This window comes from Gopherus flavomarginatus, chromosome 1, assembly GCF_025201925.1.
Source record: "Gopherus flavomarginatus isolate rGopFla2 chromosome 1, rGopFla2.mat.asm, whole genome shotgun sequence".
In the NCBI taxonomy this organism is placed as follows: Eukaryota; Metazoa; Chordata; order Testudines; family Testudinidae; genus Gopherus; species Gopherus flavomarginatus.
In genome coordinates, this window is record NC_066617.1 from 271279846 (window position 1) to 271307177 (window position 27332).

The window sequence follows — 27332 nt, forward strand, 5'->3', positions numbered from 1 at the left end:
GCGGCACTGCCAAGCATCCTGTGTGCTGGCCTGCTACTCTTGGCACCGATCCAGCTCCCGCTACCATTCCCGGCACCGCGCCTCTCGCAGCCGCTCTAGACGTCAAGCCTCCAGATCCCAGTCGACCTCCCGGCACTGCTCCGGTCGCAGGTCCCGGTCTCGTTCCTGGTACCGGTATGGTAACCGGTACCGCTCTCTGGTGCCACACAGGGAAAGGTCGTTTAGAGATCGTGACCCTTCCCAGGGGTTTTCAGCGCCTCCTTGGCCATCTCGTTACACATCTGTGTCTTTTCACGTGGACAGTGCTTCCTATGCACAGGACCGTGACTCAGATGTACCCGGCCATGTCTTTCAAGAGACCAAGACCCAGGAACAGGGACCCCATCAGTGGTCATTCTGGACACCTTGGGCATACCATCAAGCCCAAGGTGTGCCTCCAATGCCATCCCGCTCCGCACCATCGGAACACCGGGTACCAGTTGCCCTCCTCCCACAGGTACAGAGGAGGCTCGCATTCAGCTGACAGTGTCTCAAGTTCCACCCAAGACTGATGTTGCTCAAGAACAGGAGCCCACGCAGGACCCTCTTGTCCCTGGCCTTTCCGCTTCCTCCTCTCCAGATGAAGTGGTGGGCAGGGACATCCTCCTTGGGCCCTCCTCCAATTGACCTGTGGTCACATAAGGACCTCCTGAGACGGGTGGCCCTGAATATGAATCTTCAGGTGCCGGAGGTCCAGGGGATAGAGGACCCGGTGGTGGATATCCTGTCAGCTGACACCCCCACAAGAGTGGCCTTGCCGTTTATCTGCACGATACAAGCAAACGCTGATACCATCTGGCAATCTCCAGCATCTATTACGCGCACGGCCAGGGGAGTTGAGCGGAAGTACATGGTACCCTCTAAGGGGTATGAGTACCTGTATGTGCTCCCTGCTTCCTTGTCGTGCAATCAGTCAATGAAAGGGAACGCCATGGCCAGCAAGCTCCTGCTCCAAAATCAAAGCAGGCTAGGTGTGTGGACTTATTGGGCCACAAGGTATACTCTGCTGAGGGCCTCCAACTCAGGGTGGCAAACCAGCAAGCCCTGCTCTGCCAGTACAATTATAACACCTGGACGGCAGTGGAGAAATTCAAGGAGTTCATTCCCCAAGACTCCCACCCAGAGTTTGCTGCCCTTTTGGAGGAACGGAAGAAGGTGGCGAGAACTTGTCTCCATGCCTCCCTGGACGCAGCAGGACCCTGGTGTCAGGTGTTGCCATGAGGTGGATATCATGACTTCAGCTCTCAGGCCTTCCACCTGAGTTACAAATCACCATACAGGACCTGCCCTTTGATGGTCAAGATCTATTCTCTGAAAAGACTGACCCCAGGCTGCAGAGCGTTAAGGACAACAGGGTCATCATGCGCTCCCTCGGGATTCACATCCCGGTGACTCAGCGCAGGTCCTTCCGTCCCCAGCGTCACCGCCCTTATCCCCTGCCTAGACCGAGACAGGACTTCGGCAGAGGACTCGGCCGAGGCAATCGTAGATGGCGGTCTGGACCCCAAGGGGGCCAGAATCAAGGTCCCTCCAAACCACCTACGGGGCCAAAGCCAAACTTTTGAAGGTGCGCCCGAGGACGGCGTACCAGTTCCTTTCCAGGATCCTTTACCTCCCTTTTCCAACTGCCTTTCCTTTTTCGTCCCTGCGTGGTCCCAGCTAACTTCAGATCGTTGGGTCCTTCGCACGGTGGAACTTGGGTACCACCTCCAGTTTATTTCGCCCCCTCTCTTCCACCCTCGACCCTCTTCAGGGACCCTTCTCACGAGCAATTCCTCTTACAAGAGGTGCGCATGCTTCTTACCATGGGAGCCAAGAGGAAGTACCAGAAGACGAAAGGGGGAGGGGGTTCTACTCCCGCTATTTCCTAATCCCCAAGGCAAAGGGAGGTCTCAGACCTATCCTTGACCTGCAAGAACTCAACAAGTTCATGATAAAGTTGAAGTTCCGCATGGTATCCCTGGGGACTATCATCCCATCCTTGGATCCTGGAGACTGGTATGCCGCCCTCGATATGAAGGACGCATATTTTCACATCGCCATTTATCCTCCACACAGGCGGTACCTCCAATTTGTAGCCAACCGTCAGCATTTCCAGTTTACGGTCCTACCGTTTGGCCTCTCTGCAGCACCGAGAGTATTCACAAAGTGCATGGCTGTAGTCGCCACCTCCCTCCGCCACCGCCGGATAGACGTCTTTCCGTATCTAGACGATTGACTCATCAGAGGGACCCCCGAGACATAAGTCACCCATCATGTAGGCATCGTCAAGGGCCTATTCGTACGTCTAGGCCTGATGATGAATACAGACAAATCCACTCTGGTTTCCACACAGAGGATAGACTTCATTGGGGCCAACCTGGACTCTAATCTCGCCAGAGCCTGCGTACCACTGACTCGGTTTCAGGCGATGATAACAATTATCCAAAGCCTACAAAACTTCCCAACGACTTCGGTTTGCACTTGTCTCGGTCTATTGGGTCACATGGCTGCCTGTATGTTCGTGACCAAACGCCGGGCTCCGCCTCCGTCCCCTCCAATCTTGGCTCAACTCGATATACCACCTGGGTAGAGACGCCACAGACATGATAGTCACCATTCCCCCGAGCATCCTAGGCTCCCTCCACTGGTGGCTGACACCCTCCCTGGTGTGTGCAGGGATGCCGTTCCACCCACCCCAGCCTTCCATGGCCTGACGACGGACGCCTCATCTCTCGGCTGGGGTGCCCACTCGGACATCTTCGCACTCAAGGCCTTTGGTCATCTCAGGAGCTGGCCTTGCACATCAATGTCCAAGAGCTGAGAGCAGTCCGCCTCGCATGCCAGGCATTTCAACAGCACTTACAAGGCCGCTGTGTCTCAGTGTTCACAGACAACACAACGGCCATGTATTACATAAACAAGCAGGGAGGGGCACAGTCCTCCCCCCTTTGTCAGGAAGCCATCCAACTCTGGGACTTCTCTGTAGACCTGGTAGCATCTTTTCTCCCAGGCGTTCAGAACACTCTGGCAGATCTACTCAGCAGATCCTTCCTGTCTCACGAGTGGTTGATTCGTCTGGACATTATTCATTCCGTTTTCCAGAAGTGGGGCTTTCCCTGTATAGACCTCTTCACTTCCCACGAGACCAGGAAATGTCAGATGTTCTGCTCCTTCCAAGGCCTCTCCCCGGGCTTGATCTCGGATGCTTTCCTGATGCCTTGGACGAGCCAACTGTTTTACGCCTTTCCACCGTTCCCGCTGGTTCACAGGGTCCTGATAAAGCTCCACAGGGACAGAGCTCACTTGATCATGATCGCTCCAGCGTGGCCCAGGCAGCACTGGTACACCATGCTGCTCAACCTGTCGATAGCCAACCCAATTACCCTGCCTCTTGGCCCAGACCTCATAATTCAGGACCATGGCAGACTTTGCCACCTGGACCTGCAGTCCCTTCACCTCACAGCATGGCTGCTGCGTGGTTAAACCAGTCCGAGTTATGTTGCTCTGCCTCAGTACAACAAGTACTCTTGGGTAGCAGGAAACCTTCCACACGGTCAACGTATCTGGCCAAATGGAAGCGTTTCTCCTGCTGGTGCGAAACACAGAATGTCACTCCCACCGAGGCCTGGATCCCCACCATCTTGGACTACTTCTGGTATCTCAAACAGCAGAGCCTAGTGATATCATCATTGAAGGTGCACTTGGCGGCCATCTCTACCTTCCACCCAGGGGAAAGTGACCGGTCCGTGTTCTCGCACCCTATGGTTTCTAGGTTTCTCAAGGAGGCTTGGAGCGCCTATACCCCCAAGTATGACGCCCCACCCCAACCTGGGACCTCAACCTGGTTCTAACCCGACTCATGTCTGCCCCAATTGAGCCGTTAGCAACCTGCTTGCTACTATACCTGTCCTGGAAGACAGCTTTCCTTGTAGCCATTACATCGGCCAGACGAGTCTCTGAGCTTCGAGCTCTCACGGTGGACCCATCATATACTGTGTTTCATGAGGACAAGGTGCAGTTGCGACCACACCCGGCTTTCCTTCCTAAAGTGGTTTTGGCCTTTCATGTAAACCAGGACATCTTCCTTTCGGTCTTCTTCCTGAAGCCACGTTCATCATGACGGGAGCAACAATTGCACTCCCTAGATGTCCATAGAGCGCTCGCATTTTATATCGAGCGCACAAAACCCTTTCATAAAACGCCCCAACTCTTCATCGCGGTGGCAGACCGAATGAAGGGCCTGCCTGTCTCCTCCCAGAGGATCTCATCTTGGGTGACGGCGTGCATCTGTACTTGTTATGACTTGGCTCATGTTCCCTCGAGCCACCTCACAGCTCACTCTACTAGAGCTCAGGCTTCATCTGCCACCTTCCTGGCTCATGTACCTATTCAGGAGATATGTCGCGCAGCTACCTGGTCCTCGGTCCACACCTTTGCCTCTCATTACGCTCTGGTTCAACAGTCCAGAGATGATGCAGCCTTTGACTCAGCAGTTTTGCATTCTGCAACATCTCACTCTGACCCCACCGCCTAGGTAAGGCTTGGGAATCGCCTAATTGGAATCGATATGAGCAAGCACTCGAAGAAGAAAAGACGGTTACTCACCTTTGTGACTGTTGTTCTTCGAGATGTGTTGCTCATATCCATTCCAAACCCGCCCTCCTTCTCCTCTGTCGGAGTAGCCAGCAAGAAGGAACTGAAGGGCCATTGAGTCGGCAGGGGAATATATCCGACGCCATGGCGGCGCCGCTCCAGGGGCGCCCAGCCGACCACCTATTGTGGCTAGGGTAAAAATCTTCTGACAAGCGTGCATACAGCGTGCGCACACCTAATTGGAATGGATATGAGCAACACATCTCAAAGAACAACAGTCACAAAGCTGAGTAACTGTCTTTTTCTATTCTGTAAGATTATTTCATTAGAAGTAGTCTCTTAAATGTTTATATCAAGTAAAAACTGAGATTTAATTGAATAGTCACTTTAGACTTTAAAAAGGTTTGGAAGTGGGAAATCTGTAAGTGCACTGGATGCTGGTTTTTAACTAGTCTTGTGTTCCCAATGTCTGTCATACGTATGGAGGAGAAATTCTGATAGCAGAGAGAATGGGTTTATGTTGCAGGTGAGGGGATTATAACGGGTGAGAGCTGGTTTACACACAGACTTGCACCAAAATTACTAAACTTCTTAATTCACATCATTTGCATTCATGCAATTGTGTGTGTGAACACTCATTTTGGAATAAATGTTCCATTTCAGTTTAACTTACAACTGAAGCAAAGTGGGAATAGAACAGTTTTATTCCAAAATAAGAATGTCCACACACACACACTTGCACCAGAGTAACAAAATAAAACAAAGAGATAAAATATTTAGTTATTTTGGTGTAAGTCTGTATGTAGACCAGCTCTGAGAGTGTCAGAGAAAGCAGGAACTAATCAAAAGTGGCTGAAACCTTTTTACTTATTTTTCTTCCAATCCTCTGCTTCCTGAGAACAGTGATTTCAGTAGTGCCAACTGGTTTATAGGTTTCAAATTTCAAAATATGCTTTTCAACAAACAAACTCTTTCTGTTGACTGTTTGCACTACATAGTTTTTACCGTGGTATATTTTAGCACAAGGGATTGAATGTTGAAGCTGATGCCTTCTTGTCTCACAAATATTTCAAATCTCTTATAGTAATGCGAAAGCCTTCAAGTAAGCTAACTCAATTTTGTATTTCTGATATAAGTACTACTGATAGTAATGCTCACTACTTACATAGTATTTTTTAATCTCCAAAATACTCATAATCACTAATTATGTGTGTAAAATAGAACCAGTCTTTGATTGACTCAGTGGTGCAATAATCTAAGCATAGTGATTCAGTAGATAGGACACTGGATGAGAAGTCAGAAGTTTTGAAGTCCATTCCTGCTTCAGCACTGATGTGCTTCGTGACCTAGGGCAAGTCACGTCACTTAACTGTGCCCAAGTTTCCCCATCTGTAAAATGGGAATATTTTTTAGAGTTCTTTGAGATGAGATAAGACCTAAATATTATTATTTCTGAAGTTTAGCATTTCTGATATCACAGCTCATCACCACAAAAGCTGTTTAGATACCATTAAATGAATCAGGTGGCGAAGGAGCTTATTCTAGTGTGAATAAGAAAACATAAACTTTGCTGCAGTTGTTACTGTATTTCCTACTAAAGTTAAACAGGTGAAGGAAAAGTACTAGAACTCAAATACTGGAGTATAATAAAATTTGGAATGGCAGTCACTATAGACGATGTCTGTTTATACATAAATGCCTCTACAAACAATAGTAATAGGAAAAGAAATCCAGAAAAAATAACTTCAGTGGGCACTTAAAAAAAGTGCCAAATGATACACAACTTCGTGGATAAAACTGACCAAATAGAGCAAGAGGTTTTTCTTCTTTTGGACTGTCAGGCTTTTTTGTGGGTAAAAAAAAGTTGTTTTATCTAAAAATCGTTTTACAGGGGATGTATAAAACAAAATTAAAAGTTTGCAGATAATGGAAAAATTGAACGAAGAGCAAATAAGTATCATTGTCATCAAATCTGAAAAAAAAACCGCACATGTTGTAATAAAAGGATTTGGATAATTCAAGCAATTGAGCCAACGGATGGCAAATGCTGTTTGATGTAGATGAATTTTAAAATCAGCCTGAGAGTGAGGAATGAAGTTAGTGTGTGGGTGATTGTTGGAACAGTAATCTGTTCAGGAGTAGGCTTTGGATCTTATTGTGGAAAAATCATTGAAAACATAAACCTAGCATGCAACAACAATACAAATGGGGAAATGAGCCTATAATCTGTAGGAAACAGGAAGCGAATTTTCAATGCAAAAGCATTGTGCTGTTGGCCAGGGACTTTGCCTTCCTTTGAATTAACAGATGGAGCAGTGTAAAAGTTCATTGGCTTTTCTCCTCTGGAGACCTGAGTTCAAACTTTCAAATGATTGACTAGGTGAACGCAATAATTCCATTTCTACCAGAAAGATATTCACAGTTCAGCAGAATTGGCAAACTCAGCTCAACAGAGGCCTGGAACTAGAAAAACAAAGTTGTTTTAGGTCAGAATTTAGGCCTGGTCTACACTGAAATGTTAGGTCAACTCACCTAAGTTGCTCATGGGTGTGAAAAATCCACACCCCTAAGTGCTGTAGTTAAACTGACCTAGCCCCTGATGTAGACAGTGGTAGGTTGATGGAAGAATTCTGAATCTCAGGGAGATGGATTACCTCTGCTGATTGGAGAATTCCTCCCATTGGCGTATGTAGTGTCTACTGAAGTGCTACAGTGATGCAGCTACACTGCCGTATCATTTCAAATGTAGACAAGCCCTTAGATACCCCCTTCTCTTAATTTGTGCCAGAGAAAAGAGGGAGCTTGTAGTTGGAAACAGTGTTCCCCAGATGACTTACTGAGGTATTTATAACATACTAGTGCTGAGATACCCAAGTACTTTTCAAAGCAGTGGACAGGGAATTACCAGATTTTGAGTCAGGCTACTGAATGTTAACATTTGATGGTAGGTCTCCTATGATGCAACAGGCTATGGGTGACTGGGACTAGGGGCCTGACCAGGAGCAGGCAAGCTCCTCAGTGAGAAAAGGAAAGAACAGAGACCTACCCAGAGAGAACAGTAGTCCTTTGGGGGACTGTTGGACTGCCACCACCATAAAATCATGCTGACTGGCATTTATAAATATAAAGATTTAAGATTTAATTGTGCAGCCCTCTGTGCACATTTTTGTGGCTCCTGGCACACGTGTAGGCTGCTGCTAGCCGAATAAATATGCACATTAATGGAGCTTTTAAAAGAATAATTATTGTTCTATTTTTGTCTCTGATACAAAACCATGTTAATTTGAAACAGTCCCCTGTAGATATACAAACTTCCATCCCATGCCCACTTGATAGCTGGCTTACTTCTTGATATCCAAATATGTTACAAAGAGTATTTTCCTCCTCTCTGTGCCATTCTAGAGGGCTGAAACTACTCCTTCTAGTCCCTATTCATTCATTCTTTTGTCCTGCCAGAATAGGTTACCTCAACTTGATATGTGATGCAACCCTTGAAGATCATTCAAGCTTCAGCTAGCGGTGACTTATTTAACAGTGCTTCTTGTTTGGTGCCTGTTACATTTGTGCTCCTTAGAATGTTCTCTTTTAAAATTAATTTTGGGGCGCAATTCAAGGTTTTGGTTTTAAACCCAAAAGCCCTTGATAGCTTGGGTTCTGTTTATCTGAGGTACCTCATCTCTTATGTTACACTGGGACAACTGATGTCATCTGGGACACTCAAGTTTGCAGTCCTTAAAGCTTTGTATAGCTGAAGAATTTTCCAGGCATTCTCACATGCATGTTGGTTGGGGAGGGATAGCCCAGTGGTTTGAGCCTTGGCCTGCTTAACCCAGGGTTGTGAGTTCAATCCTTGAGGGGGCCATTTAGGGATCTGGGGCAAAAATCAGTGCTTGGTCCTGCTAGTCAAGGCGGGGGCTGGACTTGATGACCTTTCGAGGTTCCTTTCAGTTCTAGGAGATAGGTATATCTCCAATTCCCTTTTTCCCCTCTCTCCCAGTTTGTGCTATGTGAAAACAAATCAGGCCCATGCTCCTTCTGGTATTCATTTAAGTCCTGGGTCATAATCTTCCAAGCAATTAATGGGTCAAGCCCTATTTACATTTACAACGTATTTTCATCCATGAATCCTTGAATCCTATGCTCCTGTCTGCTGGACTTTCAATATTCATTGTTCCAAAGTGTGTGAAAGCTGGGGACAAATCATTTGTGGTGGAGAGGATCCACCTGTGGCATGAATTTCCAGAGGAAGTAAATGAATCTATGGTGTGACCATCTTTAGGAAATGCTGCAAAACATACCTCTTTGACAAAACCTTTCCACCATAACAAGAATGACATTCCACAATACAGACATACATTCCCTCCTCCCAAAACAACAACAAATTAGACCTGAAACTAAAATTAAAAAAAAACAACCAGCCCTTCCCAAGCAAAGTTTCTATATCCTGCAAATAGAAAACAATCAGGATTCATGAAATGCACTAAGGACTTAACTATTGCTAATGGATTTTATGTGAAAGGTGCTAAGATACAATGGTAATAGGCAACAGTGTAAAATCTTAAAATGGAGTTTTGAAGATTGTTGTGATAATTGGGCTACAGATTTACCCTAATTGTAAGTTCAATTGTAAAAAGTATATGAAAGTTCATAAAGTGTTACGATAACCTATAACAACAACTGTTGATGGAAAGCAGTTTCAGTTTGTGCAATCTTGTTTTAGGATGCAGCATCTCTAGGATCTCAGAAGGGTGGGATAACTAAACAAGGATGGCTGTACAAAGGCAATATGAATAGTGCAATCAGTGTGACTATGAGGGTAAGTTTACTAACGTCCTGTGCCACGCTAAAAGATGACTGTTTATAGAAATTTACTATTTCAGTATGATTCTTCTCTGAAAAGTAGATGTGTATACTTTGCTTTTGTTAAAAAGAACATAGGGTGAAGAAGAGGAAGCTTCTGCTTACCTTATAGTAGCAAAATATAAAATTAAGCAGAGAAGACTCCTGAAGACATGCACTCTTAAAGTAGGTCTCCTAAGAAAGTAGGTGTCATTTTTAGTCACTTTCAGAACTCCATGATGCACTTTCTATAGAAACTTCAGAATATAACCTTAAAATCCATTGTCATTCATATTATTATTTATATAATGTATGTTTTATACGTGTTTAGTTTTTAAGTGCTGGGGCTGATTTAAAAATATCTTTAAACTTACAACCAATATCATGATACCATTCATAAATTGCTCCCTCCCATCCCTATTTTTTCAGTATAATGAAACTTTCCCCTGTTGGAAAATTAAATGGATGTAATTTTATTGCAGTGTTTATATAGGTTAAACAGAAAAAAAATTCTGTCTTTAAGCTATGTGTACTGATGGTGTATTACATAATTAAAGCAAGTACAGGAACTCCTCACTTAATGTCCTCCCAGTTAACGTTGTTTCATTTATGGACGCTGATCTGTTAGAGAACATACTCCTTTAAAGTCCTGCAATGTTCCCTTATAACAGGTGCCAGCAGCCTTCGGCACATGGCCCATCAGGGTAATTTGCTGGCGGGCTGCGAGACATTTTGTTTAACTGTCACAAGGCATGGCTCTCTGGCCCCTGGCTTCCCGCAGCTCCCATTGGCCGGGAAAGGTGAACTGTGGCCAGTGGGAGCTGTGGGGGGCTGTGCAGTCAATGTAAACAAAACGTCTTGTGGTCCGCCAGTAGATTACTCTGATGGGCCACATGCCAAGGGTTGCCCATCCCTGCCTTACAACATTGTTTGGCTCCCCCCGCTCTGCCCGCCAGGTGTTGCAGCAGGCGAGTGGGGTGGGCACGCGAGAGTTTACCCCATTTCATCCACGTGGCACTCCTGCGTGGAGTGAGATGGGGGTATGGGGGCTTGCCCCATTCCACCGACCCAGGGCTTCTGCATTGGGGTGTAGGGACTTGCCCTGTTCCGCTCGCCCGGGGCTCCTTCTGTGGAGCGGGCAGGAACCCTGCTCCCCAGTTGGATTGCTAGGTGGGTGGAATGGGCCAAGCCCCCGTGCCCTCACCCTGCCCCCTCGCAGGAGCCTTGGGCGGGGGCGGAATGGGCCAACCCCTCATCCTGCCCCCCCGCAGGAGCCTTGGGCGGGCGGAATGGGGCAAGCCCTCCTACGCCTCTACCTCAGCCAAGCTTCGCAATCATCATTGGTGAGTACAATGTTTAATTTTTTGTTTAAAATTATTTAAAACGTATACCGTGTATATATTTATAATGTCTTTCGTCTGATGAAAAAAATTTCCCTGGAACCTAGCGCTCTCCCCACTCCCCTTACATTAATTCTTGTGGGGAGATTGGATTTGCTTAACATGGTTTTGCTTAAAGTTGTATTTTTCAACAACATAACTAGGACGATAAGTGAGGAGTATGGTACGGATTTTAAGTGTATGAATTTTGAAATATGAAATTAATAGTACTGCTGTTAACATTGCGTTGTTTTTTTTTAACTAGTCATTTAAGAGAAGATTTTTCCACTTAATCCAACTTGGTGATGGATCATATAATCTCAATTTCTACAAAGATGAGAAAATATCTAAAGAGCCAAAAGGATCAATATTTTTGGATTCTTGTATGGGGGTGGTTCAGGTAAATATAACTGCACAGTCTGTTTTTTTACATATTGTGTATGTAGATGATGAATTTTAGACCAGAATTTTTCAAAAATCTACACAATTATCCTGGGATATAATTATTAAACACATGCTGCATACGTTTTAAATAGTCACAGAAACAGACAGGTGCGCTACATGTTAGGAAGAAAAGTAGTTAGATTTTGTAGGTTGTGTTTTAAATTTTCAAAGTGGTTGTTTCTGAAAATGGACAAAGTCACTGATTTATGTGATATGTTCATAAGAAACACATGGAGGCAAGCAGCAAGACAAATACATGGAGAAAGCATGGAAAATTAATGAAAGCGTAACATTAAGTTCTATTACATTTGTATAGTTACATGGGCTGTAGAATGTTTTGCATAGCTTCTTGTGTGGGATTTTAGTTGTGGGAGTTGCATCATATTCACAGCCACCCTTCCAGATGCTTTCACTTGACCTTTTTACTTTTTAAAAATAAATGTTTGAAGGAAAAGATATAACTCTTTGGCCAAAAAGTTTTGCTAGTAGCAAGTGCCAGAGGATTGTTTTCATGGAGTTGTGTTATATGTTTACAGTACAGCATGTATCTGTTTTGTTAGGCAGAGCAGACCTGGAGATAACTGGGTTTTTAAGCTCTTAGCATTAATTACTAAATCTGGACATAGTAACCTTAGTGGAAAGAATACATCTATAAATTATTTTGTATATGTATTTCCTTTTTTCCTTGTATAAACTCGTATAGAGGCTTAAAAAGTTCCACCCAAAATTATTTTCCAAATAGCACAAAAAATATTTGAATAAATCAGTAATGTAAACTTGTCTGTAAAAACCTTGTAGTTGTAACACAATTACTTATGCATCAAGTTGATCAGATATAGTGATATACCAATATTATCTTGGTTTAGAAAGTTAGTCCAGGGTAAACCTACTGAAACTGTAGATTGGTTCAAATTTAAATAAAAGATGGCAGATAGACATCTGGCCATGATGCCCTCTTAGCAATGTACCTCTTATTCACTCTTTCCCTGTCTTTCCGTAACTCTTTGTCACCCGTGACTAAGATGATGATAAATTCTAGCTCAGTTGTGCCGATGCTGGGCCTGAAGCCCTAAACAATAAGTCCCTTTCACTGATTCTCATTATGGTACTGTGATATAGATGGCAGGGTGCAGTCTAGAATATTCCATAATTCATAGCATGGTGGAGCACTAAGACTCAGTAGGAAGCAGCTGGCAGTGGAGGAGGCACATGGGCCCACTAGGAACAGATGGGCTTGAATTTTTCACCATGAATATATATAGTGCAGAGGGAAGTGTCAAAGAGCATACACAATATAGGGAAGGAAAGGTTGCCTACCAAGTGACATGTTTCTCCTCCCTTTCAACCAAACTCTCTCGTTCCTCACTCTTTGGCCCCAGTGACATAAACTGAAATCTGAGTGCATTGTCCTGCCCCCCCAGCTAGTGTGTGTAAAAAACCTCAGCATCCTAATCTTTAGATTCCAAAGGACAGAAATAGTTCATAAATATGATGGCAGAGTTTTCCTTCTTGCTTTAGTCAAGATTATTAGTATTTACCATTATAAAGTTTTTTACTATCAGAAATTAACATAAAATCAAACTAAGAAGAAATTTGATCTGCAGCAAATTCCTCTTCCCTCCTGAACCTTTCCAACAAAGGTCCTCACTGTGTTTTTGGTGAATGACTGAGGAGCCTCTACTTTTGCCCATTCTACAGTATCTTCTCTTGAAATCCTGTCTCAGGGTCTCAACTCTGTAGTTCAGGAGCCTTGGATAGGAGTTCCTTGTGGAGTGCTTAAGCACTTTTGTCCAGAGGGTTACTCTCATATTCTTGCTGCCTTTATTCCCCCATTTCCCTGTTGCACCTAAGGTTGTAAGCCTGTAGACTCTTTTTTAAATAAATTATACTAGCATAAGGGGAAAAAAAACTTTTATAGACACTAAAAATCATAAACTCAGTAAAGATACTGGATATTATGGCCCATTATAACAATCTGCAACCCATGAACCCACCATTAATCTATGATTGCAGAGGTGTTAACAGCCCACTTCACTTCGAGTGGTTTCTTGCAACATGTGTTAACTCTGTATTCTTAACAGTGTGTTCCATCTTGTATTTAGCTGTGACGCTCTAAATACTTTTCCTGGACCTGAAGAACACTGTGTAAGCTTGAAAGCTTGTCTCTTTCACCAACAGAAGTTGGTCCAATAAAAGATACTACCTCATCCACCTTGTCTCACAAACAAAATACTTAGTTAAGGTTGCTCTCAGCAATAAACTAAATCATAAATTAGGAAATACAAAGTTAAGGACTAAAAGGATGCAAAGACGAGCACTCTGAAGTTCGGAAATGCCTGAATGAACATTGCCCATGCAACCTTAATTTCCCACCTTATGTGTATGCATTCTGGTATAGTTTTAATTACACACAGAAGTGACTATCTATGAAAGTTTTGGTGTAAGTGGTTTGTCCAGCATCACATAAGAACTCGATAGCAGGAGCAGGTATAGAATCCAAGTCTCCAGAGCAGCATTTAACTGCCCTAATCATGAGGCTGTCCTTTCTCTTTCTGCAGTCTCCTGCCTCAACCACTACAAACCTTCCACCTTCTGCAGCAAAGGAGGCAGGGATCCTACAAACAACCTATTCCTTCACTCCAAATCTCTGAATGATCCTCAGAGTAGATCCATGTGTACACTGAATGAACTAGGGTCTTGTGTGTATTTAAAAAATAAAATAAAAAATCTTTAAATCTTGTATCATAATAGAAGAGGGCTGAATTAAAGTTGCATGAGCAACATTCATTCTGGCATTTCTTAACAAGTGTTTCTTGTAACCTTTTAATTATTTCCTGATTTTATGGTTTAGTTTATTAATAAAAGCAAACTTAATTAATGTTAAACAAAATTTGTGAATGTTCTTAGTTTTTAAATTGAAAATATTTTATATATGTACTGTTTAAATAAGGCACTTGCAAATGTTTTGTCTTCAATGTATGTTTTATCATTGTCTTTGTGATGTTCCTTATTTTACCACTGTCATGTTGACCAATGTTTTGAAAGTAAACTATATTCATGAACAAAACTTCAGTTTTACTGCAACTTCTAAATAATAATACTTTTAAATTATGTAACAAGAGTGAATAGAGACTTACTTTTATAGTTTCTTGGTTTTTTAATGTAAATATTAAAAGAACTATAGCCCCCAGTTTGTAAGAAGCATATAAACAATATATATGAAAAGGAGGTGTAATTTTATCTTATTTTCATTTAACCCTTTTTGAGGAAAGTAGCAATAATTACCCTTTAAAAAGAAATCACGTAACTTACTATAGTACAAACTAAAGGAGTACAGTGCGAGGTTCTGAAAACACAATATGCTTTCATGACAGTTCTGTGACCATTCTTTGTAATAATGTTAGTGTAGTCTGATGTAAATCAGTTATCAGAGACAGCTGTTGCTATGACAGCCCTGGCCCTAGTGATACTTCCCAGAATGCCAGTGAAGTGGAGTGAGAGTATGACTGACTGATAATCTGTGATGTCTCAGTACTGCTGCTCAGGAAGTGGCAGAGGACAGTAATTGTGCATTGGGGGGGGGGGGGGCAAAAATCAGGGTTTTCTGGTGTTCCAGTTTCCCCAAATTTCCTGAAAACAACATTCAGACAAAATACACACTGGAGATGATGCCATACATAATTATTAATGGCTGAAATTTGGAAATTCCTCATGGCGTGTTTACAAAAAAGACTTCTGTAAAAAGGTGAAACAGAGGTACAGAATCTGTAAAATAGAAAATTGTGACACAACTTTAACTACTGTCTTGCTACTGGGAGACTAAAACATATATTCATCAGTTTAAGATTTGCACTTTTGACTCATGCAAGTTTACAATCAATTAAATTGCACAAGACATTCATCCATACTAATTTGTCTTGGCACTTGGGATTTAAAGGCCACTAACTAACTATACTAACAGTAAAATATATCAAAAACATGAAATCTCTCATCAATACCCACTTTTGCTGAGAAGCCAGGAAGAAATCAACCAATAGCTCAGTTAAAAAGCAGTTTTGGGAGCTGGAGGGAAAAAACCTTTCATATTATTTTGGACCATGAGGTTGTGCACACAGTGACCCTGTGTAGATGTATGGTTTTATTACTATTAATCTTGTCCTGCCTCCCCTGTTGCCTACAATAATTTGCTGTATGCACTTGATACCTTTTAGTATTTGTATTGCAATATTAGCTAGAGGCCCAGTTGGGGAACATGTCCTCAGTTCGATAGGAACTGTATGCTCATATACTGAAAAGACAGTCCATAACTCAAAGAACTTATCTGCAACAAATCCTGCAAAGACGCCTTTGCATGTTTAACTTAATGCACTATGAGTAGTCCCATTGAAATTAATAGGAATACTCAGTGTGTAAAGTTAAGCACATACCTGTCTTTGTAGCATAGAGGCACAGAGTACTTGTTTCAAATCAGATATTCTTTGTAGCAAGGACTGGATCCTTCTGTGTGTTTGTACAGTGCTTTCCACAATGGACCCCCAATCTTGAGTATGGCCTTTGGGATGCAACCAAAACAAATTTTAAAAATGATGAGTTGTACACCCAAACTTAAAATAATCAAAACCAAGTTTTCTTTATTTATGAAGTTTGTAAGGAGCACATTTCAACTGCTTTAATCTTATCAGCTCTTGTATTAGTGAGAAAAATCTTGGTGAGCCCATGCTGCAATGTTTTTCAATTAACTGTATAAAAACGTTGAGAATAGAGATGAAATATTCCTTTAGTATATATATAATATTGATGGGTGACATGCAGCAAATGGACTATAGGCCCATATAATATGTAGTTCAACTACTTAAATAAAAATACAAATAATCTAACCCAAATGAGCCAATTGTTTTTAGTCTCTTAGGTTAATGCCCTGCAAACTAAGGCCCAGGTCATTCCCTCTGATTAAAAAACACTGAGAGGTTTCTGAAATCTTTACAAAGATCCCGTCAGAGTTCCTCCCAAATTATTTCATTGTATATCTCTTCCCCTCCCCTACCAGTCCTTGCCACAAAACAGAACAAAAGAGCACATCCAGAAAAGTGGCATATTCCAGGGCATCTTATAGGAGGGCAGGTGTCCATCTGTAGGGAGGCGCTGTGTATTTGCACTGGTTCTGGACCCCTGCATCCTTCCCCTGTCCTTGGTAAAGAAGGAGGAAGGAAACTACTTAAATATTTTTATTCTCCTTCACTCATATTCTGGTGACCTGCACAGCTCAGGATAGGATAAGACGTGGTCTTAAACTGTGGTCATTGTCAAGGTAATGACTTTTTAAAAAATGGTAGCATGTTAGTCAACACAGCTGCTGCCTCTGTTTATCTGGAATTGTATCTATTTACTTTCATAACAGAAATAAAGTTCTACTGTTGTTAACTTTTTAGAGCCAGCACAGCTATGAGAAAGTTAATTCTTTTCTGGCTCATATATTAACATAATTGTTAATTAAGCAGATTTCTACCAGTCACACTTGTGCTGCATCTTTGAAGACTATAAGATTGGATAGATGCAACTGAAGGCACTTGAGAATTTGGACTGCAAATTCTTAATTACTAACAGGAATGTACGACAAAAAAAGTCCAGAACTTGACTTTTAGGTACCACGCTGATTTGAGCTTGTAAAATAAGTCAATATGCCTCAGTGAGTCACTGCTGAGAATATCAAATTGAGGACAGACCTCTGAGAAATAGGTCAGACTCACCATAAACCGGTGGTTACTCTATCATTACCCAAGCCAGTAACAAAAATGAACTTGTGTCTCACCACACTGGTTAACAAGAAGCCAAAAATGCAGTCTCCTTAGGCATTCTAGCTCTTGGCTCAGCACCCAGACATTAGACTTTGAGTGGTTACTGAAAACCTATTTCATCAAATACAGGGTCCTTCTAATCCCGAGAAACAAATTCCATCAAATACAGGGTCCTTCCAATCCCACTTAGCCAGGTCAATATATAACTTAGATATTCTTCTTTTCTATGTGTATTCCAGATGTGGGTGCATATGCATGCCATGTGCTAGAGCTGGAACTGCTCATAGTAGTGTCTGTTTACAGGCACGTGTGACATGTGTCAGCCATGTGATGCATCCTAGGCTTTAAGAGTCTGTGTGGGTTGATGCCACTCCAGTTCCCTCTTTCTCCTGCATGGCTAGAATCAGAATTGCTGCTCTTCGGTGCTCTTAGCTTGCTAAGAGTTCTTGTCCATTCTTTCTACAAATAGTTTTTCTAGTTGTATATAATTGTCTGACAGTTTTTAGTCATTTAGATCTCCTCTGTTGGACTTTTTTCCTTTTGCGGGGCACTCCCTCATCATGGGAACTGTGTCCCGGCAAGCTGGCTTCAAAAGGTGTTCTACATGCCAGCACTCCTTCTCTGTGAGTCACAAGCATCAATGCTGTCTCTATTGTCTTGATGAAGCCCATGTTGGCGCCAGCTGCTCCATCTGCTGCTCATTCCTACCTCAAACTCAGGAAGCTAGGGAACTTCTCCTCGTCAATCGCCTGGTGGAGGAGGTGCAATCGGATCTGTCACTGACAGATCTGCTAGAGTGATGCCTGGTGTTGACTTTTCGCATGTACACCGAGATCCTAGGGCTCTGATTCTGAGTTGGAGTTGTCATCTTCCTGCTTCACATCACCCGATGGTCATAATGGTGGTAAACAACAGGGCACATCAGGGAAGATTCAGGTCTATCCCCAAGGACAAAAACTCCAATCAGGTGGATCTTCTGGGCAGGAAGATCTATACCTCATTGTCCTTACAGATGATGATCGCAAATCAACAGGTTTTGCTGGTCAAGTATGATTTCCTTAATTGGTCAGTAAGGCTCAATTCAAGGACGGTTGCCCAAGACCTCACTTGAGAAGTTCCAGGAGTTCATTTAAGAAGGCTGCTTGATGGCCAAAATGTTCTTGCATTCTGTCCTGGGTGTTGTGAACACCTCAGCCAGGTTTGTGGCTGTGGCGGTAACTGTGAGGAGGACTTCCTGGTTGCAAAACATCTAGGATCATTCTGGATGTCCAGCAATTCATTGAAGACTTGCCCTTTGATAGCCAAGTCTTGTTCTTGGACAAGACTGACACTTTGCATTCCTTCAAGATTTTCAGGGCTACCTTGAAGTCCTTGGGAGTGTACCCTTGAAAGAGGGATAGATCCCACAAGAGGAAGCAGTCGGGCTGAAGCTGAGGACTCCATATGCCCTCCCTTGGCACAGGGCAAGCACCATTTTGACTCCTTTGTCCAGAGCATTGGTCCAGTCATTACTCCACCCAGTTGTTCCCCCACCCCTTTGAGGATAGCCTGGCCTGCTTTTACAATGCTCGAGTCTCGATTATCTCCAACAGCTGGGTCTTAGACACTGTCAGATTGGGCTGAGCAATACAGTTCCTCTCCATGGCTCCTTCCTCCACCTCCTTCCCCATGGGACACCTCTTATCGGACACTGCTCATCGAGCAGGTCAGCTCCCCAGAGAACAAGGATATCTAGGACACAGGTGTGGGCCTGTGGACATTGCTGACAAAATTCTTCGATCAAGAGTGCACGGGCACGCACACATGCTGAAATGGACCACCCATAAGGGATACTGCTTAAAGGAGGAGGAGAGATCGCTTACCTTGTACAGTGAATAACCTGACCTTTCCTTACTTTTTCTGCTGCCAAAACCTCTAGCTTCTCTTTCTAAGACCTCTATCTTTATGTGATCAGAATAAAGATCTGTGGCATATATTGAAAATGTGGGGACATTGAATTTAATATAAAAATAAAAACAAGGCTATTGTAGTAATTGTATTACTTATAGTCATGTTTAATTCATTAAATGTAAATTTTTAATTAAAATTAAGCAACCACAGAATTTCCAATAGGCTGCACCAGAGAATCCAAGGCTGTTTTTGCAGAATGCAGGTGAAGCTGGCCATGGAGTATATGAAGTCTTGATTATAATTACAGAACAGGTGGCTGCATTGTTTGGGGAAGTGAGGAAGCAGGACTAATTCCCTAACACATTGCTTATGAAAAAGTACAGCCAAAAGAGAGCACTCAAAAAGTTGACTTACGACTGTAACAGATCACTCCTCTTGGTCTTTATTTGCCAGTGTGTCAAGGGCTCTCATATCTAAAATGTTAGCGAGGTGGTTTCCTGCTTCTGAACTTTGATCTAAGGACATTCGTACAGGTGGGAACTTTTACTGTACAAATTTTATTACTGAAGACATTCACGCAATTTAAATAAATACCTGTAGACTGAGATTTTTAGTGCTACCTATTTGCACATGGCATTTGCTTTTAGTTTGAAATCATCAATAGGGCGATGGTAGGAAACAAAAGCATAGGTAAATTAAGTTGCTTTCAGTATTTAGACCAGTGGTGGGCAACCTGCCGCCCGCGAGCCACGTGTGGCCCATCAGGGTAATCCACTGGCAAGCTGCCAGACTGTTTGTTTACATTTTCTCGGCTGCCTACAGCTTCCGGTGGTCGTGGTTCGCCGTTCCTGGCCAATGGGAGCTGTGGGAAGCAGCAGCCAACATGTCCCTGCCTCCCATGCTGCTTACACAGCTCCCATTGGCTGGGAACAGCGAACCACAGTTGCTGGGAACAGAGAACCACGGCTACTGGGAGCTGTGGGCAGCCATGCAAATGTAAACAAACTGTCTGGTGGCCTGTCAGCAGATTACTCTTGTGGGCTGCAGGTTACTCACCACTGGTTTAGACTGTCACTACACTATAAAAATCTTTCCAAAGATGAAGCTGTAGAAAAAAGAAAGCATAACTTTAAAAAGAAAAAGAAAAAGAAAAATTACACTTGTTGCAGTATATATTTTTTTTTAATCGTAGAGGAACCCCAGAAAACATTCTATAAGACAGTTTCCTGTCCTGGTTTATAGGAAGAGGGAGGTGGAAAAACCTGGCTAATATGGAAAGGTCTTTTTATTTTATTGTAGAACAACAAAGTGAAACGTTTTGCTTTTGAACTCAAGATGCAAGACAAGAGTAGTTATCTTCTAGCTGCCGACTGTGAACTGGAAATGGAAGAATGGATAACTACTTTAAACAAAATTCTCCAACTAAACTTTGAAGCTGCAATGCAAGAAAAAAGAAATGGAGAATCTCATGAAGGTAAGTAGTATTGTTATTAGTGGCTGTATAATAAATTTATTTGAGCAACATCGGTGTAGGTAAAATTCTAAAGTAAGGATTTGTCATGCTTGGCGGCTAGTGCCTTCATCATTTCCACTTTGTGTAATACTGTAGATCATGGGCCTTATCCTGCCCTCGTGAAATGAATGAGTTTTGCCATTTCAGCCTTGTTTATATGAGAAAATTGCACCAATATAGTTTATATTGATTTAATTAAAACGGTATAACTAAATCAATAATGCATTGCTGTGCATGAACTTGTTTAGGCTACTGCACTTATAATGTATTGTATCCACGCAGCACAGCCCTGTATTTAAGTGCATTACGCTCTGTGTGGGTAACACACGGGGTCAAAGGCTATTGCTAGGCTCCATGCATTCTTGCTAATTTTCAGAAGAATGTGGTACTTAGGGTTAAACTCCCATGATCCCTTCTGCTATATCATATAATTCAGTTGGTTCTCAGTAGACCGTGCCATTTATGCATGGAGACCTGAGTGTAGTTGTGATGATACATTTGCAATGAATATGAGTCACAAACAAATTTTTTTGGACCACTTCAGGCAGCATTTGAGCGCATGGGAGAAGGTCCATCCAGTCCAGTTGACTCGGAGACAGTGGAGTGTGTGGAAGTAACTAGACAGGTTGCTTTAGGTGTGAACTGATGCAATGTGGGATAGCAGTGGGAGGACTAACTGAATTGGTGTAGTTATATCAGGATGACAGTGCCTCCACATGGACCTTACATTGATTTATCTCCCTCCAAAACAGTTGAGTCAATTGGAAAGCAGTCTGACTTTTATGATTTAGGTAGCAAGATAAACATATAAGACAACTTATCTATGGGCCCAGACAGTTTCTGCTGAAAAAAAAAAGTTACCCTGGTGTGACTTTCTCATGTACACAAGCCTTTCTTTTAATCAGGCTTTAACCCTGTGTGTATTGTTGTCCATGTGGGAAAAGAAGGTACAAACTACTCATTTATGGAATTGCAACAATTGCATTACACCCTCCAACAAACAGGAAAGAACACAGAAGTCACAGAATCAAAATGAGAAAGTGGGCAGTGGCACAATTTCTGCACAATTATCTGCTCCTTATTTTTGTTGATATCAACATTTATTATTGTTGATGAAGTAGTGATTACAGTCATAATATAATTGTTGGAAATAAAGTATTTTCCTGAAGTTGTTAATGGCTGTTTAATTTTAAAATTTTCTGTTTTGTAATTGCAGATGATGAACAAAGCAAAATGGAAAGCTCATTATCCAGTATAGATAGCTACTTTCCTGAAATTTCCAAGGTAGTATATTCCTTTAAAGCTCATATCAGTGATTGGAATGAAATAAGAGAGATCTCATTTTAATAATTATGGAGGCACAAGGTTGGGCTTTTGGTCCAGAAATAATCGGTCAGTTGACTGGTCAGATATTGTCAAATAAGGTGAAAAATGGTCAAATATTTTAAAGCACTTATTTATTAGAACAATAACAGTAATAAAAAAAGAGTGAGACTTTGTCTCCAGTAGCCTAAGCTTTAGATAGATACTATTATGTTAATTTGGATGAAGTATATGGGCCCAATGAGTTAAAGGTGTTAACGTGATCAGTCACTGTCCAACGTTAAACATCATTAAACAAGGTTCAGGTTTGGTATACAGAAATCTCATTCTTCTTAATACCATGGCAAACCCACTATAAATTAATGCCAAAGGTTAGAAATTTATTGATTGAAACACACAAAAGGAAAATAATCAAAATCACGCAAAGATCTTTTAAATGGAAATTGATTGACTATTGGAGAAAAGTGTGGTAGGTGAGGTAATATCTTTTATTGGACCGACTTCTGTTGGTGAAGGAGAGACAACTAAAATACAAGATTACAGCTAAAATACAAAATAGATTGTTTAGCATAAGAAGCTAACATGCTGTAAGAGACTATTTAAGGTGAAATGGGCAGTTAGCGTCTCTGAAACTGCAGGATGAAGGAAGGTTAGTGGATTATAGATTGTTATAATAAGCCATAAATCTAGTGTTTTTATTGAGTCCATGATTCTTAGTGTTTACAAAATTATGAATTTAAGCTCCCAGGCTCATCTTTGGAAGGTGTTGTGCAGATTCCTTTGAGGATGAGGAGTGAGAGGTCAGATATGGAGTAATTGTTTTTGGAAATGTTCGCCCTGTCGTTCATATGAAGTTTGTCTTATCATTTTTCTGTGTGAGTTCATTTGAGAGAGTAGTGATTGGTTTCACCCACATTGTTGCTATTGGGGCATTTGATGCACTAGAATAGGTACACCACATGTGAGGCATGTGTAGGATGCATGGATCTTGAAAGGATTGTTGAGGGGGAGTTTTTACTGATCCATCATAGCAGTGGAGATATGTCTGCAGGTTTTGCATGTGTTTGTGGCAGGGTCTGGTGCCTCTTTGAGTTGGTGGGTCCTAGACTATGGGGAGCTTGCTTCTGATGATGACCTTGGAGAGGCTGAGAGGTTATTTGAAGGCCAGAAGAGGGAGTTCAGGAAATATTTTCTTTAGGATGGGATCCCCATCGAGTATGGATTGTAATTGTTTAATGGAACCCTGTGTGGTGGAAGATGAGAACCAATTATGTGTGGTTGGAGGTTCTCTCGGGGTATTTGTGTGGTCCATTCCATGACGTAATCCACTTCTTTGGGGAAGTGTCCTTGTTTGAAGAGGGTTTTAAATATGTTAAGGTGGACCTTCTTCTCAGAGGATATTTTATACCATCTGAGTGCCTGGTTGTGGACAACAAATTGCTTGGTAAGTTTGGGGTGGTTACTTGATCTGTGAAATTAGTTTTGGTGATCCCGGGATTTCTTATATATAGTTGTCTGTAGAGTTCTATTGCTGAAGCTGATCATGGTGTCCCAGAAGTTGGTGCTAGCGCGGGAGTGTTCTAGAGAGAGCTTGATGGATGCATGGTGGTGGTTAAAGTTGTGGTGGAAGTCTGTGAGGGAGTTTAGGTCATCTGTACAGAGGACAAATATTTTATCACTGGATCTCAGGTATATGATTGGTTTTGTGGTACATTTGTCCAGAAATTCTTCCTTGAGATCACTCATCAAGAGGCTAGCATATTGGGGAGCCATACTAGTACCCATATTTGTTCCCATGGTTTGGACAAAGTTCGTTGTTTAAGGTAAAGTTGTTATGAGTGAGGAGAAATGGCTGTATTTGGTAATATGTTTGGGGTGGATAATCTAGTGTTTTTCCATGGTCTTGTGGATAATTGAGGTGGGATGTAATGCTGTTATGAGGGATGTTAGTGGGTAGGAAGGTCATTGACATCCATGGTGGCAAGTATGGTATTCTGAGGGAGGTTATTAATGCTGTGGAGTTTCTGGAGGAAGTCGGTTGTGTTCTGGAGGAAACTGGTCCTTTGTGTGGTGAGTGGTTTGAGGATGACTTCTAGGAGTCCCAACATTCCATCAGTAAGAATGCCATTGTTAGATCTGATGGATCTGCCTGGGTTCCTTTGTCTGTGTGTATTGGGAAGCATGTAGAAGGTCGTCGGGGTGGTTTCATGGAGGATGAAGATGCAGAGTTTCTCTTGGGGTTGTTTCAGGAAGGATTTGATTATATTCTTAAGTTCTTAGGTGTGGTGTCTTTGAATTTTTCACAGTAGGTGGTGTTGGAGAGTTTGTCAGTTGGCCTTGTTGATGTAGTCATCACGTCTGAGGGCCACAACGGTACCCACTTTGTCTGCTGATGTAATCATTATTGGGTGGTTGGATTTCAGCGAATGTATAGCAGTCCTCTCAGTGTTAGAGAGATTGTCATGGATGTAGTTTAAGGATTTCAGACAATTTTTTTTCCTGAAGCAATGAGTGTAATGATCAAGTATGTGGTTTTGTCCACTGTGGGATGTGCAGTCAGATGATTCTTTTTTCTTCTGATTGTCAGTGGGGATGTGGGAGTTGCGGTGGTATCATCTTTGTTATGAGAGAATTCTTTGAGGCAGAGTTGGTGAAAGAATTCTTCTAGATTTCCACGTTAGTTCTGTCTCAGGTTCTTTTTGAAGCAGTAAAAATCATGGACTCAGTAAAGACAGTGGATTTATGGCTCATTATGACAATCTGTAACCACTAACCTACCTTTAACCTATGACTGCAGAAGTGTTAACTTCCCACTTCACTTGAATGGTCTCTTGAAACGTGTTAACACTTTGTTTAATAACCTATTCCACCTTCTATTTAGCTCTGACACACTGATTAGCTTTCCCAGACCCGAGCTGGAAATGACAGTCACTTTCCTGATTTAGACAAAACAGACACAGTAGGGAGAGAAAAGATAGGATAGTAAATATGAGGGAAATACACCTTTTGTTGATATTCTCAGAATATAGGATGGTTGGTCAGCCGTGGACAGATGCTTTGGGCTGGCAGGTTGGCCATGACAGCTGTTTCTCTAGACCCCAGCTCACGTCCCTGGTCAGTGACATCATATGATTAGTCATGTCAGGTTACTCTCATTTACTTGTCCTTTTCAGGCTGAGCAGAGCTGGATAGGCAGTCTCGTCTCATTGTGGTGGTGCCACACAATACAGTTCAAGATCAAGTGAAAAGCCAAGAGATGGAGGACACGAATAAGATGGGGAAGGCAGGGACAGAAAGGAGCACATGTGGGATGGGAAAAGAGAGCGGGATCTCATGTGTGTCAAGCTGGGTTCCTCACTGGTGCTGTAATAAAAGTCAAGCTTCCCCACTGGAACATCAAGGTCTGGTGTCACAACAACTGTTTTTTTTCCAGTCACGGAGATAGTAAACATTTTTTTCTCCTCCTCAAAGTCTTTTTTTGGTTTGTTTTTTGTTTGTTGTTTAAGGGCCCCAAAAAAGGTGATAGGTGGAATAATCTCATCCTCTCTCACTTTTTGTCCACAGTTAGGTCTAATTTCCAACACACCAATTTTGATTCATTGATTTCTGCTCCTCTTGTTTACCAGTCATAATGTTAACAAAGTCCTTGAGTGGTATCAGTAGATCCTTACTGTTTAAATTAAGTCAGGCCTTCCGTCTTCTCACATTTTTTCGTAAACAGTTTTATATCAGATCATTGTAACAGTTCATGAATCTTTATCCACTTTTCACCAGTTAGGCTAACTATTAAAATAGGCCTACTAGGCCTCAATTTTTATAACAATACTTATGCCTAATTACAAAAAACAACGGAACTGTTTCAACTTAGAAAAATGTAAAACACAGTGAAATGAAGTTATAAAACATGAAAGAATAGTTATTACCATTTTTAACAATATTAGGTTAGCATTTAAATGTGAACATTATTCAAGATTGAACAAAAGAAAAGAAAAATGAAATTAAATAACACACACACATAGCGTTGTAAAAGAGTCATTTTTAAGTGCACTTATTCTGGGTAGGCAGCAGGCCAATTCTTCAAGAAGGTTAATGTCTCTTTCCCTTTTCTCTTTAATGGGGGTGGCGGAGGTTTAATGACTGAACTGCATTCCCTCCTGAGTTAATTTCTGTATGTTTGTTTAGACAGTAAGCTTTCTGGGGCAGAGACCCTGTCTTCTAACTTGTTTAATGTGCTTTGTAAACTGCCAGGTATATTGATGGCATGATATGCAAATAAAGATATACTTACACAAATACATACGTTTGTTCTAGAAGATTCTAGTCAATTAAGATTTTCAACTTTCCCAGTAGATAGCATTATCATGTAGTAAAGTGAGTGATCAAGACATTTCAGTAAGTCTGCTAACAGATGGCACCATGATTCAATCATAAAGGTAGACCGCCACCTGTATCAGGGCATTCTTTCTGGAATATATGACAGGATTTGACCGTAATCAAATAATAGGTGGTTAGTTGACCAGTCAGTTGACCAGCTGGCCAAGCCTATGGAGGCACAATTGCAGGTCTGTAGTTGAGTTGAGTTAGAAACTCACTTGAAAATTTCTTCATTTGCAAATGCTGGCATCTCTAGTATAAGCTGATTTAGAAAAATTAAAAAATATACATTAGATATTGCTGTTACCCATAACTCTTTCTAGCTGTCATGGAGGCTGCCTCGCTTAGTGCTTACCATCTTGTGAAGTTCCTAACTCCACAAGTCTCTTGTCTCTGAAGAGTTAAAAACTCTGTAGGGTAGTGAAATAAGTGCGTGGGAGAATCTTCTAAAGCAGAGATGGGCACACTACGGCCCGTGGGACCCTCCTGCCCGGCCCCTGAGCTCCTGTCCCGGGAGGCTAGCCAAGGCCCTGCCCCTGCTTTTTCCCCTCCCCTGCAGCCTCAGCTCACCCCGCTGCCGGTGCAGTGCTCTGGGCGGCAGGGCTGTGAGCTCCTGGGGCAGTGCAGCTGCAGAGCCCGGCGGCGACGGTGTAGCTGGCTCCAGCCACCGGTGCTCAAGGCAGTGTGGTAAGGGGGCAGGGAGCGGGGGTGTTGAATAGAGGGCAGGGGAGTTCGGGGTAGTGGTCAGGAAGCAGGAGTGAGGATAGGGATTGGGGCGGTCAGAGGGCGGGGCACAGGGTGGTTGAATGGGGGCAGGGGTCCGGAGGGGCAGTCAGGAAGGAGTGGGGGTTGGATGAGGTGGCGGGGAGCAGTCAGGGCAAGGGTCCTGGGATAAGTCAGGGGACAGGGAGAAGGGGTGGTTGGATGGGGCAGGAGTCCCGGGGGCAGTCAGAAAGGGGGGAGGTTGGATGGGGTGGCAGAGGGCAGTCAGGGGCAGGGGTTCCGAGGGCAGTCAGGACAGGGAGCTGGGTGTGTGTGTGTGGATGGGGTAGGGGTCCCATGGGGTGGCAGGGAGGGCGTCAGGGAACAGGGAGGGTTGGATGGGGCAGGAGTCCCAGGGGGGAGGGTGGATAGGGGGTGGTGGCCAGGCAAGAACCCCCG

The 27332-nt window shown here is 42.7% G+C and overlaps 1 protein-coding gene across 17 annotated transcripts in view; it reads left to right on the forward strand.

The window, feature by feature from the left end:
- Positions 1-27332, forward strand: part of DOCK9 (dedicator of cytokinesis 9) — a 347564-nt gene that overhangs the window by 128393 nt on the left and 191839 nt on the right. For all 17 annotated transcript variants that reach the window (XM_050946717.1, XM_050946719.1, XM_050946627.1 and 14 more), the window contains exons 6-9: positions 9335-9430; positions 11098-11232; positions 20261-20435; positions 21691-21758. In XM_050946717.1, the coding sequence (XP_050802674.1) occupies positions 9335-9430; positions 11098-11232; positions 20261-20435; positions 21691-21758 (474 nt within the window). The remainder of the gene's footprint in view (positions 1-9334; positions 9431-11097; positions 11233-20260; positions 20436-21690; positions 21759-27332) is intronic.